The sequence below is a fragment of the Lasiosphaeria miniovina genome (assembly GCF_030549165.1).
Source record: "Lasiosphaeria miniovina strain SMH2392-1A chromosome Unknown B0T26scaffold_5, whole genome shotgun sequence".
Classification (NCBI taxonomy): Eukaryota; Fungi; Ascomycota; class Sordariomycetes; order Sordariales; family Lasiosphaeriaceae; genus Lasiosphaeria; species Lasiosphaeria miniovina.
In genome coordinates this window covers 768,004-783,156 of record NW_026848224.1, presented here as the reverse complement: position 1 = coordinate 783,156, position 15,153 = coordinate 768,004, and the positions used below count along the sequence as shown (strand labels likewise).

At 58.3% G+C, this 15,153-nt stretch overlaps 6 protein-coding genes across 6 annotated transcripts; 5 read left to right on the top strand and 1 right to left on the bottom strand.

Annotated features, from left to right (window-relative positions):
- The first annotated feature begins 552 nt into the window (after positions 1 to 552).
- Positions 553 to 2,725, top strand: B0T26DRAFT_340122 (uncharacterized protein). The gene has a single exon (XM_060434476.1). The coding sequence runs from the start codon at positions 714 to 716 to the stop codon at positions 2,301 to 2,303; it is 1,590 nt and encodes a 529-aa protein (XP_060293897.1). The 5' UTR covers positions 553 to 713; the 3' UTR covers positions 2,304 to 2,725.
- Positions 2,726 to 3,293: 568 nt separating this feature from the next.
- B0T26DRAFT_621157 (secretory lipase-domain-containing protein) lies at positions 3,294 to 4,574 on the top strand (the record flags this gene model as incomplete). The annotated part of the gene is made up of 1 exon (XM_060436076.1): positions 3,294 to 4,574. A coding segment is annotated over one exon (1,281 nt), but the record flags the coding sequence as incomplete, so codon positions are not given.
- A 380-nt stretch (positions 4,575 to 4,954) lies between these two features.
- Positions 4,955 to 6,108, top strand: B0T26DRAFT_752793 (uncharacterized protein; the record flags this gene model as incomplete). The annotated part of the gene is made up of 5 exons (XM_060445576.1): positions 4,955 to 5,208; positions 5,268 to 5,350; positions 5,411 to 5,499; positions 5,721 to 5,848; positions 5,925 to 6,108. The coding sequence occupies 5 exons, from the start codon at positions 4,955 to 4,957 to the stop codon at positions 6,106 to 6,108; spliced, it is 738 nt and encodes a 245-aa protein (XP_060293895.1).
- An 871-nt stretch (positions 6,109 to 6,979) lies between these two features.
- On the bottom strand, positions 6,980 to 8,851 carry B0T26DRAFT_752792 (ankyrin repeat-containing domain protein; the record flags this gene model as incomplete). Its single annotated transcript, XM_060445575.1, has 1 exon — positions 6,980 to 8,851. One exon carries the CDS (start codon positions 8,849 to 8,851, stop codon positions 6,980 to 6,982), a length of 1,872 nt encoding a protein of 623 aa, XP_060293894.1.
- Positions 8,852 to 9,558: 707 nt separating this feature from the next.
- B0T26DRAFT_340089 (uncharacterized protein) lies at positions 9,559 to 12,074 on the top strand. Its single transcript, XM_060434475.1, has 2 exons — positions 9,559 to 10,124; positions 10,193 to 12,074. Exons 1-2 carry the CDS (start codon positions 9,745 to 9,747, stop codon positions 11,949 to 11,951), a joined length of 2,139 nt encoding a protein of 712 aa, XP_060293893.1. The 5' UTR covers positions 9,559 to 9,744; the 3' UTR covers positions 11,952 to 12,074.
- An 887-nt stretch (positions 12,075 to 12,961) lies between these two features.
- Positions 12,962 to 13,912, top strand: B0T26DRAFT_856727 (uncharacterized protein; the record flags this gene model as incomplete). The annotated part of the gene is given in 3 exon segments (XM_060447699.1): positions 12,962 to 13,213; positions 13,232 to 13,393; positions 13,459 to 13,912. The coding sequence occupies 3 exon segments, from the start codon at positions 12,962 to 12,964 to the stop codon at positions 13,819 to 13,821; spliced, it is 777 nt and encodes a 258-aa protein (XP_060293892.1). The 3' UTR covers positions 13,822 to 13,912.
- Positions 13,913 to 15,153: the final 1,241 nt, after the last annotated feature.

The following is a 15,153-nucleotide window of genomic DNA, read 5'->3' as shown; positions in this document are numbered from 1 at the left end:
GGTTGTTTGTGGGCTGACTGTGCGCCAAGGCCAAGTTTGTCTGATCCCGGCCTGCTGCCTAGCGTGTGCCTTCCTGATGGGGCCTGGTCAGGCCCTTTTTGGCGGACGCGATCGCTGCGGACCAACAGGCGACATTCTGCGTCTTTCAGGCATGCGCCGCTGGGTCGGCCGCGGCGCAGCGTGCCTTCTCCATGCACATTGGATTCGAATGGATGGATTTATGGTCCCCGAAAGAGGCCTTATCCCGCGCTCCAACATCCCCCCACATCCCCTAGCCTTTGGGTCGCGAATTGCGGTGCGGGGGCCTCTGCGCCGCTGCGCCTTGACCTTGTCGATGAGGCACTGTTCTGCATTCTTGCCACCAGAACGCTTCTGTGTCACGCGTCTTAAAGGCGTTCGTCATTAGAACTTCAAGGCGCCAGGGCATTGCTTTCTGTTCCTTCTCTTGCCCTCTACGACGAAGAGTTCTGCCATTTCCGCGCCTTGCCGTTTTGCCGTCTTACCGCCCTCCCGTTGACGCCGCCTCTGGCCATCGCTCGCCCTCTCCAACTCGGCTCGGCTCACATCAGCGAAAAACAGCTGCGGGGGAGACGAGCTGGCTGTGGCGCGATAGTCGGCAACCCGCACCTCGGGGTGCACATCCCGAGCCCGATAGCACCATCGTCCAACGCAGGACTACTGTGCACAGCATCCTCGAGCCTTCTTGCCGGAAAATGCGACTCAGATCCCCGATCGACTTCGCATCGCGGTACCTCCGCGACCTGGAGCTGCAGCTTGTGCCCTACCAGGCGCTTTGGTGGTGGGCTTGGACGCCCAAGATCCAGCGCCACGAACGATACCAAGACGGCTATTTCGATGGTTATGGCGAATCCGAGGACGGTCATGTCCCCCCCCTCGACATCCGGCGCGCCGTGAAACACCCCTTTTGGCGCAAGGTCTACAAGGCGCTGCCCTATGTCGACGTGGTACCCGTAAAGCGCCCATGGGAGGAAATGTCGGAGGAGCAACAACAACAGAGAAAGGACTTCGTCATAAACTCGACGCGCTTCATGTACGACGAGGGCAAGGCCCTATACCCGCGGGACACGATCCGTCAGATCGAGGACCAACTCCAGGCGTACAAGATCAAGAGTGACCAGCAAATGGCGAGGGGCAAGGGCAAGAACAAGAGCAAGAACAGTCCAGTGACTAGGCTGCTGTCGCACTGCGAAGCTCCGCAGACGGCGTGGGTCAAGTTTACAGATTTCGACGGCGTCGTGCAGCACCTGGGCACGTGGATACCCGGCGCCACCATGCACACGTCTTCCGGCCGCGTTGTCAGATACGGCCGCTCGCAGGTCGAGTTCCGCACTATCCAGGAGCTCACCATGCCCGACCCAGACAACGACCGTGAAGAGTTCGTCGCGTGCCAGTGGCGCCCTTCCGTCGCTTACAACGCCATCAATGTCTGCAAGCGAAATGCCCGCAGCGAAATGTTTACTATTTATGGCGAGGAAGACGAACAGCTCGATCCCGACCAACTCACCGAACGTCTCGAGGCGTACCGGGCCAATGTTGCCGCCTCGGCCGAGTGGCGTGCCATTGCAGAGTCTCTAACCGAGAGCAGCGAGGCACTGAAGAGCGTCGATAAGGTCGTCTTCTTCTACAGTGCCGGCCTCAGCGACGACTGCGATTTTTGCAAGCGATCCATGTTCATTTTGGCCATGGCCACGCGCCTGCGGGAGCTCATCCTCGCCTCCCGCGGCGCCCAAAGCGACCACGACCACCGCCCGGCGTCTGACAGCCACGTCGACGGAACCACCATCACGACGCAGGGAAACGAGAGCATACCCATCTACATGCCGGAAATCGACATCGAGCGAACCTGGAATCCCCACGAGACAGCGGTCCTCGCGAAGGCGGGCGTGGTACTAGTCGAGTCCAACGGCGAGCTGTTCCTCAAAATCGACGAGCGCACGGCCGTCATCTCGTACCGGCACTGGAACCCGGTAAAGCAGGTTGTGGCAGATCTCGCTGTTCCAGCCGTCATGATCTGCAAGGCCACGCGCCACAACCCGTCTCTCGACTTTGCGTACAGAGAAGAGGATCGGGAGGGGGAAATCTTCCAGGTCCCCCGGGTCCGGGCAAGAGACCTTGGCAACTCAATCGTGGCAACGGACCCAGACTCGCCGCGCACCAGGAAGCTGCTGGATCAGTACGACAAGTTTGAGCTTCCCGAGCTGCCGGGGACTGAGGCGACGAAAGAAGCCATCTCGTTCCACGTGCGGAGAAACAACGTTTCAACTGAGGTGGAGTACTGGTGAGGTTGTCACGTTGTGGCGTTTATCTGACTGCATTTAATCTGCAATACCCAATTTATTTACTCGTCTTTTTGGAAAAAGCCACCTATGAGAAACGGCCGTTTTGGTCTGAGATGCCCAGGCTGCAAATATTTTTGCATTTCTTTTGGATATATCATTTATTTTATTATTCCCTCTCATCCTCATGCTGGATGTGGGTACTGCACACGGCAGCGAGGGGCCAGTATTTGTACGCACGATAGGATAAAGGCCACATTGGGAGCTTAGCGAGGCATCTCCTCTCCACACTCGCCTACTCGTAGCTACGTGGTGCAATGCTGATATGGGATGGGAAGGGTTCTAGATCAATCGATCCCGCTATGCCGTATGGTATATAGTGCAAACGTCACCAGGGCCCTGGCTGCTTGGATTGCCGAGGCGTGAGCCGAGCTATCATAAGGGCCGGGTCCTATTATATCACCTCGGAGGCAGACAGCCGGGAGATACGACCCCTGGCGACCCCTGGATAAAGGCTTGGCACCCACGCAGCCAAGAGATATATGCCGCGCCAATGGTGAAATAGCAAGGGCAGAAGTACAAAAATAACCGAGCGACGAGTCAACTGGATGGCCAGGAAGCAGAGCCGGGAAGCAGAGCCGGGAAGCAGAGCCGGGATATCGACCGGTGGTATATATCGATGCTCGACGCATTTTGCGGGCCAAGATGAGCGGTCTTGGGGGCCTGGGGACGAGCAGCCAGAACGCCAGGTGGACATATCTCTCAGAGCCTGGTAACATGACACGAACAAAAAGTGGCCAGGGAAGATAGCAACTCGACTTGGTTGTGTCTTGCTAGTGGTAGTCAGCTATGAGGGCTCATATTCCTGTCCTTGTGGGAGGCGTTGCCTGTTTAGTGCCTGGAAAATGTCTCGCCTTTTCTCTTCCCAGCTCTCTCGCCCGGCTTACGACCTCGACCCCATCAAACTCGTCAAACCCGTACTACCCCTACAATCCTCCGCCGTCTCGAGATGAGTGGTACAAGGCGCCAGCTGGCTGGGAGTCTGCGGCCCCTGGGACGCCGCTCAGGGTGCGCTCGCACGCTTACAACCCGGCCGTTCTCAACATCAAGAACTGTCGCGACGTGTTCCAGGTCCTGTACCGGTCCAGCGACACGCACGGCAACGCCAGCTGGGCCGTGACGACCGTGTTTGTGCCGCAAAAATACGCCAACTGCACCGCCGCGCCCGCCAGCGCCAACTGCACCGCCTCGACGCCGGCGACCCAGCAGCGCGACGACTTCCACGCCCTAGTCTCGTACCAGGTGCCCATGGACAGCGTGTCGGTCGACGCCTCGCCCAGCTGGCTGCTCCAGTCGCGCGAGCCGTACGGCGAGCTGCGCGACCTGCTCGCGCGCGGCTGGCTCGTCGCCGCGCCCGACTACGAGGGCCCCCAGGCGAGCTATTGCGCCGGCGGCCAGGCCGCCTATGCCACGCTGGACGGCATCCGCGCCGTGCTGGCCGTCACCATCACCAGCGGCAGCACCGCCAACATCACAACCACCACCACCAGCAACCACTCAACCGCCGCCGCGCCCGCCATTCCATACCGCCTCCACGGCGGCGGCGGCTACGGCGCCAACAGCACGCTGCCGCGCGTCGCCATCTGGGGGTACAGCGGCGGCGCATTCGCTGCCGCGTTCGCGCTGGAGCGCGCGGCGGCATACGCGGCCGACCTGGTCCCGTTCCTCGCGGGCGTCGTAGTGGGCGGGCCGGCGCCGAACCTGACGACAGTCGCGCAGAACATGAACGCGCGCGACACGGCGGGGCTGCTCGTGGCGTCGCTGGTGGGCGTCACGGCGCAGCAGGCGCCCGCGCGCGCCGCCCTCGAGGCCCGCCTCAACGCCGCCGGCCCGCGCAACGCCACGGCCTTCCTCGCCGTGCGCCGCATGTCGGGCGTCGACGCGCTGGTCGCCTACGCTATGCAGAATGTGTATGACTACTTCCAGGGCGGCGAGCGCGACGTCTGGTCGCCCCTCGTCCAGCAGGTCATCGACGCCGACGCCGTCATGGGCGCCCGCCCGCAGCAGCTGTCGATGCCGCGAAGCGTGCCGGTGTTCGTGTACAAGGCTGTGCAGGACGAGATGAGCGGCGTCGGCGAGACGGATGAGCTTGTGAGCCGGTACTGTGAGGCCGGCGCGACCGTGCTGTACCACCGCAATGTGCTGGGCGGCCACAATGATGAGCTCTGGAGCGGCCGCCTGCGCACGCTGGCGTTTCTGGAGAATGTGTTGGATGGCGTGCCGAGTGCGAATTTGACGCTGCCGGAGCTGGGCAGCTGTCTGACGCTGAATGTGAGCGTCCCGCTGGATGTGCTGGGCTTGTTGCCAGACTGGTGGTGGGATCAGTGAGGACCTACCTAAGGTGGCCATGTGTTATTTCATCTGCTCAAGGAGTGTCAGTGGGTACCTACCTAGAGGTATCTGGAAACGTACGAGTGACAGCTTGTCAATCCGTTTACTAGCAAAGGTGCTAGCTCATTGTGGCAGGCTTTGACAATTGACTAGTAGGCGACCTCCCCGGTTGCAGGCTTCTGAATGGCTATTGGCATTCCTATCGACTCGGGGCGTGCATCTGCAGCATTATTCCGACATCTTATTGAAACAGGGGTAGTAAAGGAATGTTCGGAATTTCAGTGGCGCTGGCGTTTTTGGGCGTCGCTGCCTCCCTAGCTTCCGCGGCGCCCGTCAGCAACAACCCAACAACCACGGTGGTCCTCCCGCCGGGCGCTTCCAACCATGGCGACGAGAACCTCCTCTGCCGGCCTACGAGGTGGACCGACATGGCCTTGTTTTTTATTGGAAATTATGCCGCCTACGCGGCAACGGTGGTGACATTGTCCGGGGAGAGCACCTCAGCGGCCTTCTCGCTGCTGTGCTTGCGTTCTTCTTTCCTGCCACAGGTGTCATCCGTGGTGTCAAGGCTATATGTAGCATGGCCGTCTTCGGACAGAACAGCTTGGAGGTGGCGGCCCGTTCGGAAGCGCTCTACATGGTGGACAAGAAGGGAACCGAGTGTAAGTCTACAGACACCTTGAAGTGATATCCAGCATCTAACAATGAGCTACACGACACAGTCAAGCCTGAGGGAACCTTCCACGGGAAGCACTCCAGCACACTCCCACCCGGTTACGCCTTTCGGGTCGTTGCTAGAAACTCGCGCTTTGTCGGCGAGGAACAAATGGCGCTCCACTCTCGGCTCTGGCAGACTCTCATGGAAGCTCTATTTCTAAACAAGACCTGAGAAGGGCAAGTCCCAGAAGCAAATGCGGACAATTCCACGGCCATATCGTCGAGCTACAATGTGGTCAAGATTCTTAATCCCTGGGTCAGACAGTATACGCCGCCATCACGCTCTACCGAACGAGGGGCGACCAGCTGAGCTAGTTCGGCTACGCTGCGTTTGGTCTCACCGTCACCCCGTACGTCCTCGTGTCGGCCATCAATCTGCTGGGCAACCTGGCGCGGCCGTCTTACCAAACCATGTTCATCGTCGAGTCGTCGGATATGAAAGAGTTGCTGCTCGGCCCTGGGGGGACGGGTCTTGGTCTGGCTTATTTCGGGCTGCTTCCTAACGGAGCTCGTCGACAGTGGTGGCGGTGACATATCCCGACGCCTGCACCTGCGGGGCGAGGCGAAGAAGTACCGGATCGCCAGGAAGGAGCTGGCCAGAGACCTACTGCCGGGATTGGAGTCCAGGTTGTACGCCCTGGAGTTTGCAGTGCCGCTCCTCGGCAAGTTCGCGCACGTCATGCGATTGATCACGTTGCGTTAGCAGTAGCCGAAGCCTTTCAGTCCATTGAGACGGCAAAGAACGAGACCGAGGCGGCACGAGTAAGATGGTCAGGGATTCGGGATCGAATGTTTGAGCTCAGGCAGGGGCTATATGAGGAGCCGACAAGGGCAAGCAAGGAGCAGTACCTGAGACTAGCCATATATGAGCTGTTCAGCGTGCCTGCTATTAGGGGCTTTGTAGTAGTAGCACAGATGATTCAGGAGAATGGCGTTTGTGATCGGATAGCGTAAGCCTATTATTTGGTAGTTAGCAAGGCCTAGTCATACTTACTATATTAGGTTTTGGAGATTCAACGTGTAATGCCGAATACCAAGTCTCCCCAAGAAGCCACGGACGCAGAACCCAAGAACTGCTGACGAACACAACAACAAACCAGCAGCAGCCTTTCCGAGAGCTGGGCGACGGCCAGAAGAAAAAGGCTCGGGAGTTGACAGAGCAAGGCTCGCTGAAACGGAAAGTAGAATCTTGGGAGAGGGAGGATGATGCGCTGAAGCCAGGACCAAGAGGATATGTTTGGGTGTGTTTGGAGAGCTCATGCTAATTAGAGCGACCAAATCTCCAGCAAGCCGACTCGGCGCTTTCGGAACCTGGGAACCTAGAGCTATTATCTGGTACTCGGATCACAAAGTGTCAAGTAAGTATGCGCAGTTCGGCGATTCCCCTTGTCACAGTCACATTGGCAGGCAGTTCAAATATCAAGTAAAACAGAGCAAGTTTGACACGATTATCCGTGTCGTAAATTTCCTAAGATATCTTACCATTAACATTATAGTAATTTCATCATCACGCACTCCAAGCAGAAGCGAATATTTCGTATGTCTCGAATGGACACTCACGCAGCAACTCCTCCTTAGTCGCCGTCGGACTCATCCGACGAGCCACTGGCGACCCCGCTGTCGCCGTCACCGTCCGCTCCACGGGTTCCGTTGAACATCAGGGCCTTGAGCTCGTTGTGGATTCTCCGGGCCTCGTGGCCGGGGAGAACCTCGGTGCACTGGCTGTCGTTGGAGACATTGGACCGGAAGGTGTAAGGCGTGGGGTTTGGGCGGTCGCCCAGGAAGATGCGGTCGTTGTCGCCCCACCGGTTGGCTGCCTCGCGCAGGAGCCGAGGAACCAGTCTCTGGGCTGCAGGGCTGAGCTGGCCGGTGTCTGCCAAGTACTTCAACATCAGCGGGAGCGCAAAGTCGCGTCTGAAAATCAGCCCTGACGGCTCGTCCGCTGGAGGCGCGATCTCGTCGAACGGCAAGATGTAGTTGGGGTTGATGTAGGCGGGGTTCATGACTTCCTCGAGGATCGCTTCCACGATTGTCTCGGGAGTGTCCTGCGGGTCCCCGTCTGGTGTTTCAACTCTAAAGGGCTGCTCTGTGTCGACACCCACAAAGGACATCAGCTCGTCCATGGCAACCGCGTCCGATCTCCTGAATGCCTCGCCGAGAGGAGTGAAGCCGCGGTAGTAGTTCGAGTGGTCAGCGCCCCTCCTGTCTGCCTCGCGGATGAACTCCCGCTGGGCGTATTGGTTGTCTCGGGAGACAGAGGCGCGGGCGCAGAAGTGCAGGATGCTGGGCGTGCCGGGGCCGGGCTCGCCACGGGTCCAGGTTGGGCAGTCGATGGAGGCGCCGTGGCGCAGCAGCGCTACGGCCGCCTCGAAGTTGCCGAGCTCGCACGCCGTCAGCAGAGGGCTGGGCTCGCAGTCTATTCGGACCCCGAGACCGATCAGCACGGGGATGCAGAGCCTCGCTCCGAATTCCCGCCCTCCCTCGGCAACGGCGCCGAACGCCGAGCCGTGGTGCGCTTGCTGGATGTTGACGTTGACGGTGGTCTTGTCGGCAATGTACTGGAGCATGTCGGCCCGGCCGAATCTCGCCGCCACGTGGAATGCCGTGTCGAAGGCGCACCCGAACTCGCCCCCGCGGTTTTCATCTCCGTCTTTCTCATCTATTCCGTCCTCGAAAACGTCGTCGTTCGCTACCCAGCCAGCTACCCGCTTGATTTGGGGGCTGGTGTCTATCAGGAACTTGGCGATGTCGTCGTAGCCGAGGGCGAGGGCCGTGTGCAGCGGCCGGTACGACGCAATGAGCATGTCGTGAAAGTGGTCCATTGGCTCGCGTGCCCACAGCTTCGCCGCGCGCTTTCCGACCCGGCGGGTCCAGTACGAGCGCAGGCTGGCCCCTTTCTCGACGAGCAGCTGGACCATTTCCAGGTTGCCCGTCTCGACGGCCATGTGGATCGGATACCATTCCTCCCAGATCGTGGCTCGGCTCAGGTTTTTTCTCATTCTAGACCACGTTCTCCCGCTCAGGGTCGTTCCCTCGTTCTTACCGAATTTCATCTTCGCCGGCCTGCACAGGTAGGCCTTGTTCACGTCGGCGCCCATTCTCAGTGCGTAGCGCACAATGTCTAGCCGGCCGTGCCGAACGCCCCACGCGAGGGCGTACTGCCTGTGGAACTTGTAGAGAGGCTCGCGCAGTAGCTTGTATATGTCGCGGTTGGCGGCCGCAAAGGCTCCGAGGTCATCTTTTTCGTCCAGATGGTGTGCTATGTTATAGACGGCTTCGGCTGGCAGATCCAAAAATCGTTTCGATTCCGTTCCCGGCCCCGAGGCAGCCGTTGTTCCCGACGGCCCTGCTTGTGTGAGAGCCGGTGGTGTTGATCTTGAGCTTGACCTACGGGTGGCAATGCCAGTCCGAAAAGGGGTTGGAAAGTGCCGGCTCCTGTCTGTCATTTTGCTTGATGTACGCGCACCTACCTAAGGTACCTTTATTTTTCACTCTGGCAATACCTGTTTAGTGTATATCAGAGCCTTCGAGTTTCTGCCTTCGAGTTTCGAATCTTGATAGCTGAATTGCCTGAATTGCAACTTTCTAGCCTAGATATTTGGGGAATTGTATTTATTTTATACTCGTATATTAGTGTAATTAACAAGATCGCGGCTTTACAGATAGTCTCAGTTCAAAGAATTGTTTATTACAGAACTCCTTTATTTCTACGTTCAACGCCGTCCATTGTCCAATAACAATTCATCACCCTATTGAGGGGGGCTCGTTGCGTTCGGGTTACAAAGACAACCGCAGGCCCGCTTTGAGAGCTCTCGGGCTGTTGTTGGAGCCTCGCCACTGGCACACCACCCTCCCAAGGATAGGCTTGGGGGTCAGGCGTCGAGTGATCAACAACAAGTTTACCACCCCCCGCGCCCGCCAAGACGCGGTAGTACCGAAGCTGGCAGTCCGGACATGGCGCTATTGAAAAATATTCAGCCTCATCCAGCGCCCGCCGAGCTTCCCATTGGCTGGACTTTGCGATCTGGCGACGGTCTGGCCACAGAAGGAAAGTCGGTGGGCCGAGACGGGCCAGGCGCAAGCCCGGCGTGTCTGTTGCCAGCAGTCTTTCTGAAGGCTGGCTGGGTCCATTTCAAGCCACCTGCGGGTGTGCAACCTGTTCCAAGCAGCGAGATGGGTGGGGAAAATGCAAATGCGCTGTGGTTGCGACTGATGGGTTCCCCGTTCGCCATAAAGAGGGCGGCATGTGTCATGCGTGCGCGCGCCCTCGGCTGTCTGCTCTCTTGCTGTCCAAACTCGGTCGCATATCGAGTCGACACCAGAGTCCTCTTAAGCCAACATGATCACGAGGATGCGTTTCCCGCTGCGTTTCGTTCTCGGCGCGGCCGCAGCGGCAAGCTGGCTGGTGTTGTTGGCCGACGCGTCGCCGCTCTCCACACAGCACGCTAACGCAACCGCGCAGCTGCCCGATACAAGCCCAGCTAGCGGCGTCGGCCTGCTCCGGTACGCTTCCCCGGACCTGCGTCGCCGCTTGCTTGGGAGCCCCGATGAACACGACGCTACCCTCGTCAAGCGAGCTTGTCCAGGTCAGCTAATGTGCTCTGGCGCTGGCATGCCAACCGTCTGCTGCCCACTGATCGACACTTGCTGCACGGCCGATATCTGCTGCAAGCCCGGAGCAGCCTGCTACCCCGACGGCTATTGCTACACCGACATCGTGTAGGTGCCCTTGCTTCCGAAGCCCCTTTCTCCTCCATCTGGGCTCTAATGCGGACACTGCTTTGCAGCATCACCCAGATCGTCACGAGCACGTGGTGGAGCACCAAATACGTGCCATATACGTTTTACACGACGCAGACGTCAATATATGTTACAGTGTCGCTCGACTACGTGACAGTCACCCAGTACAGCAAGAACGGGGTTGCCACATCGACGGAATGGGCCACAGTCACCAAAGCGGCCGCGCGCCGCGCGCTGCTGGCGCCCCCTGCCGCGATGACGACTTCACCTCCGGCCGTCGACCCCGAAGACCTCGCGGCCATGACCATGAGCATCTCGCCGAACCACCCGGGGCTGGTGCGGCGCGCACTCGAGCGGGCCGGCCTGGTCGAGAAGCGGACGTCGATTGCGTGGAAGACGATCGTGGCAACAGTAACGACGACGTGGTACAACTACTACACGTCGACGTACTGGAGATACGTGACGAGCATCTCGGTCTCGGCGGCCACCAGCACGTCCATCGTGTTCAACGGCGCAAGCACCACCACAACCGTCACGTCGACGACGACCGTCTTCACGCAGCCGCCGCCGCCCTCGCAGCCTGACCCGCCCGCCACTTCGCCCACGCTGCCGTCGCCTCCGCAGTCGCCCGCCACCTCGCCCACGCCGCCGTCGCCCGTCTCCAACAGCCCTGGCAGCACCCCGCCGTCCCCGACGCCCCCGAGCAGCAGCGCGCCCCCGCCCGTCCCCGTGACCGTGACCTTCACGCCCAGCTACTCGAGCACGCCGACAGACAGCAACGTCGTCCTCACAACAACAACATCCGGCGGCGCAGCCATCGTGATCTTCGCGACGAACCGCCCCGACCCGACAGGGGACAGCAACTCGGGGGGCCTCCCTACAGGCGCAGTCATCGGCATCGGCGTGGGCGCGGCCGCGGGCGGTCTGGCGCTGATCCTGCTGCTCGCGTACATTCTCTGGCGCAAACACCGCAGCGGCAGCGCTAGAAGCGACGACGCGACCGCCAACACTACCGTCGGCTTCAACTCGGCGCTGCACGCCGGCGGCATGTCCAACGGCGGCGGCGGCGCGCACGGCAGCGTGGTGTACGGCGCGTACGCGGCCAACGCGGCCAAGCTGGACGGCGGCGCCGCGAGCAGCACCATCGTCAGCAGCAGCACGCCCGGGTCGCCCGAGCCGCAGCCGCTGTCTCCGCACTCTAACTCGCAGCGGCAGAGCTGGGCGGCAGCGGCGGGCGCGGGGCGCGGCGGCACGACGAGCCCCGTGTCGGAGCTCGAGGAGCGCGCGGGCCGCATGAGCCCCGGGCTGCAGGAGCTCGAGGAGCGCAGCACGGTGCGCGGGTCCGAGCTGGACGGGCCGAGTCTGGCCGCGTCGCTGTACGAGGGCTGGCCCGGGCCGGGGCCGGGGCAGGGGCCGGGGCAGGGGTATTACCAGCATTACGAGGGTCAGACGCAAGGGCAGGGACAACAGGGTTGGACGCGGTCGCAGGAGCTGCCCGTGCACTACGAGGAGCCGACCGCGCCGCCGCATATGCAGCAGCAGTATCCGGTGCAGCAGCAGCCGCAGCAGCCGCAGCCATCGCCGCAGTCGCCGGAGATGCAGCACGCGTATACGGTGCAGCAACCGCAATATCCGGTGCAGCCACAGCCGCCGGCGGAGGTGTCGCAGGCGTATCTAGTGCAGCAACAACAACCGCAGTATCCGGCGGTGCAGCCGCAGCAGCAGCAGCAGCAGGGTTACGGGGGTATACCGTACCCAGCGCACCCCCCGCGGGCGTATCAGGGCCTAGACGGGTCTTGGCAGTGATTCTGCTTGCTTGTTTTCTTCTCTTAAAAGTTAGTAAATAGTACGTAACGTAATTGATGAAGTTAATCGCAGTTCTGTCGTGGTATCACCACTGCCGGTGGGCATGTATGCGATTGTTGGTGGCTTTTGTTGGGCATGGACAAAGATCGGTCGTCGTTGCAGGAGAGCTGTGGGAATACGCGGACAAAGAAACTGTTCCGGGTAGCGGTGGAAGGTGGAAGGGCTGGAAAGGGTGGGGCACCTGCCCTACCTTACGCTACCCAAGACTCCAGGCGCTAAAACACAGCACGCTGTATCGGTACAGTACATACATGGAGTACATACATACCCGAAGCCACCGCGACAATTATTTACGTAGAGGGTTGAGGTATGCGCGCATACATAGGTACAGCCTGAATGTGATCCTGGGAATCAGCAACATTTACACTGTGAGTTGTGCCGAACTTAGCGATTTTCTTGGGCAGGAGCAATGCGTGATCGTGGGTTGGAGGCTGTATTGGGTCGTGCCTGACTTTGAGCGCTAAAATGGGATCCGTTTACGGTTGATGGCAGTTGCGATTGCTGGAAGCGCCTAGGGTAAACGATGGAGGGAAGGCGCACCTATGATTTGCCTTTTTAAGCACCAAGTGACACAGAGTTCTCTTGTCGTTTAAAAGACAAGTGCAAGCATAACACTTGACCCAATGCTCATGGTTATGGATGTGTGAGCGTCGATTCAGCCACTTACCTGAACAATGACGGTATATGTCTGTCTATACTTCTATGGACACGCGCAATTTGTGGAAAGCTCACATTGTTCTGGGGCTTCTTTTCTGCACTTCTCACCCGCAATTAGGGAAGGCTTTGATCCGGTAGAATGTTGTTCCTCATGATCCCATTGGACACGGCCAAAGAGCAACACGGCCAAAGAGCAGATCGTGGAGGGCGCCCAACATTTTCAGCCGCAGTGACACAATCCTGAACAAACTCCCAACCTCCCAAATGCAACGAATCCTGCTGCCAGAAGCACGATGCATTTCATTGATCTCCTCGCCATTGCGGCTGCGCTTGTACTCGCCGTACCGGCGCTAGCGCAAGATAACAGCACCGCGACAGTCCAGGGCATCGTTGACCAAAACCGGGATAATCGCACAGCTCTGCGCGACATCGCGGCGCCCGCATGGGTGGCGTCACCCGAAACTCGCGGCACCCTGGCCATTCTTTGGTCCTGTCTTGTCACCCTGGTCGCCTGTATCTACACGGCTCTACACCTCAATATCCCTGTAGTAAGCGGCACCTAGAACAGGTTCCTACACAAGGCCAAATGGACCGTCATCGCCCTATTTGCGCCCGAATTAGTCCTCTATATTGCCTTAGACCAATTCTTTCAGGCCCGGCGCTTCCTGAGGGACATGAAAGAGCTTCTACAGGAAAGGGGCTACCGTGAGGGGGATCTAGATGAGGTAAGTTGGTTGCTTTCGATATTTAACAGAGACACGTAGCTTATCGTTTGCTGACCTCTTCTCAGAGCACTTACTCGTTGAAGTTCTGCTTCTTTGCTGTCATGGGTGGCTTTCAGGTTTCCATCGAAGACATCTACCGTAGCCGGGGTACAGTGGGCAAATGGGTGAAACCCCCGGATATGCTGCTCTCTCTATCCACCCTTGGTATCTTGCAACTCGCACGGACCAGCCATTTCGTTACCATTTCCGAGGCCGAGATTGACGACAAGAGTAAGGCCAACATCATCCAGAAATTTCTTGTTGTAATCCAGGTCACCTGGATGGCCGTGCAGTGCGCCTTTCGCGCGGCATGGGGCCTGCCCATCTCCCTACTCGAAATCCATACCCTGGTGCATGTTGTGTGTACCCTAGCTATGTATATCTTCTAGTTTAAGGTATACTACCTGTTTTATTTCCCTCCCTCCACGTCTCTTCCTGCCCCTACGCAAGTCCCAGTTCTAGCGCAGATACAAAAGAAACCAGCCAATATCGGGGAGCCTGAGGTGGTTGATACTGAACCCTTTCAGGACGCATTGGCTCTCACGGTTCAGGAACAGCTCTGCCTCAAATAGAACCACGCAACAGTATTATACCCCTCTGATTCAGGCGGCAATCACACCGATATTTCTGCAAATATCCATAAAGAGAACACAGAACGCCTACCTTGTGGATGGGGCTTATATAACCCTGAAATTTCCCTTCAAACCTATCTCGGGTTTCTTGACTGGAGAGCCCAGTTGTCTTCTTTGTTGGACAGTATCCGGTCAGAGGACTGCTCGCAAACGATATCCGCCGAGGAAAGGTATTTACTCTGGATGTTTTGGCGCGCCTGATGTCAGCTGGTAAAGCTGTACAGAATTTAGGCCTGGATATTCCGAAAATCCAACGCATCTCTAATTTTATAAATTCTATGCCGAACAGTGATCAGTTCTTCGTCCTTCAGGGCTTATTTGAAGTGGCCAAAAATTCAGCCCTCGAGAAGCTATCCCCTCAAGACATGATCAGCGCTGAGAGGGTGAATAATATGATCCAGGAGATTGACGGAGGTCCGATTCAGCAGCCGCAGCTCTACCTTCAAGGTTCCCAACTATTATATAGGTATCCCGAGCTCGATTATTCTGGGCCGCTGCATTATAACTCTCACATCTTGACTAATGGGCTTGGGCTCGTTCTATTTAAGGTACGGAAGGACGGGGTATTTCAAAGGCTGAAAGGGTTTCTTGGCGATATGCCAAAGACATTGGGCTGAAATGCTAGTTCGTGGGCCTTGTATTCTTTGCATTCGCTTTTTCCCACGTCTTCATCATTGTCGAGTCGTTTCTGAGCATTCGTTCCCTGCCTGTCGGCGTGTACTGGATGCCCTCGTGGCTCCAGACGGTGTCTCACTTGTAAGGACGTGGACATGTCCGTGCTTTTTATCAGATCTGGGGAGGTCGCGAGAGTTGGTAGATGTTGGGCTTCGGCTGTCAATAAAAAGCTTGGAATAATGCATTTTAGCAGAGCTTTGAGATATCCACAGCTGTTTACCGGTCATCATTACTCGATAACTACAAGTCACGGAAATCGACGACCCCAAATCCAAAACCCTTGCCCCTTTGTTGACCCCCTCTCTCCCGGAGACCAGTACAGGCTACTGCTGTTGCTGTCCTATCCATCGCCCCGGTGGACACCTACAACCCCACATCCCGAAGGTACCTTAGCGTCCGGCTTGACCACGAACT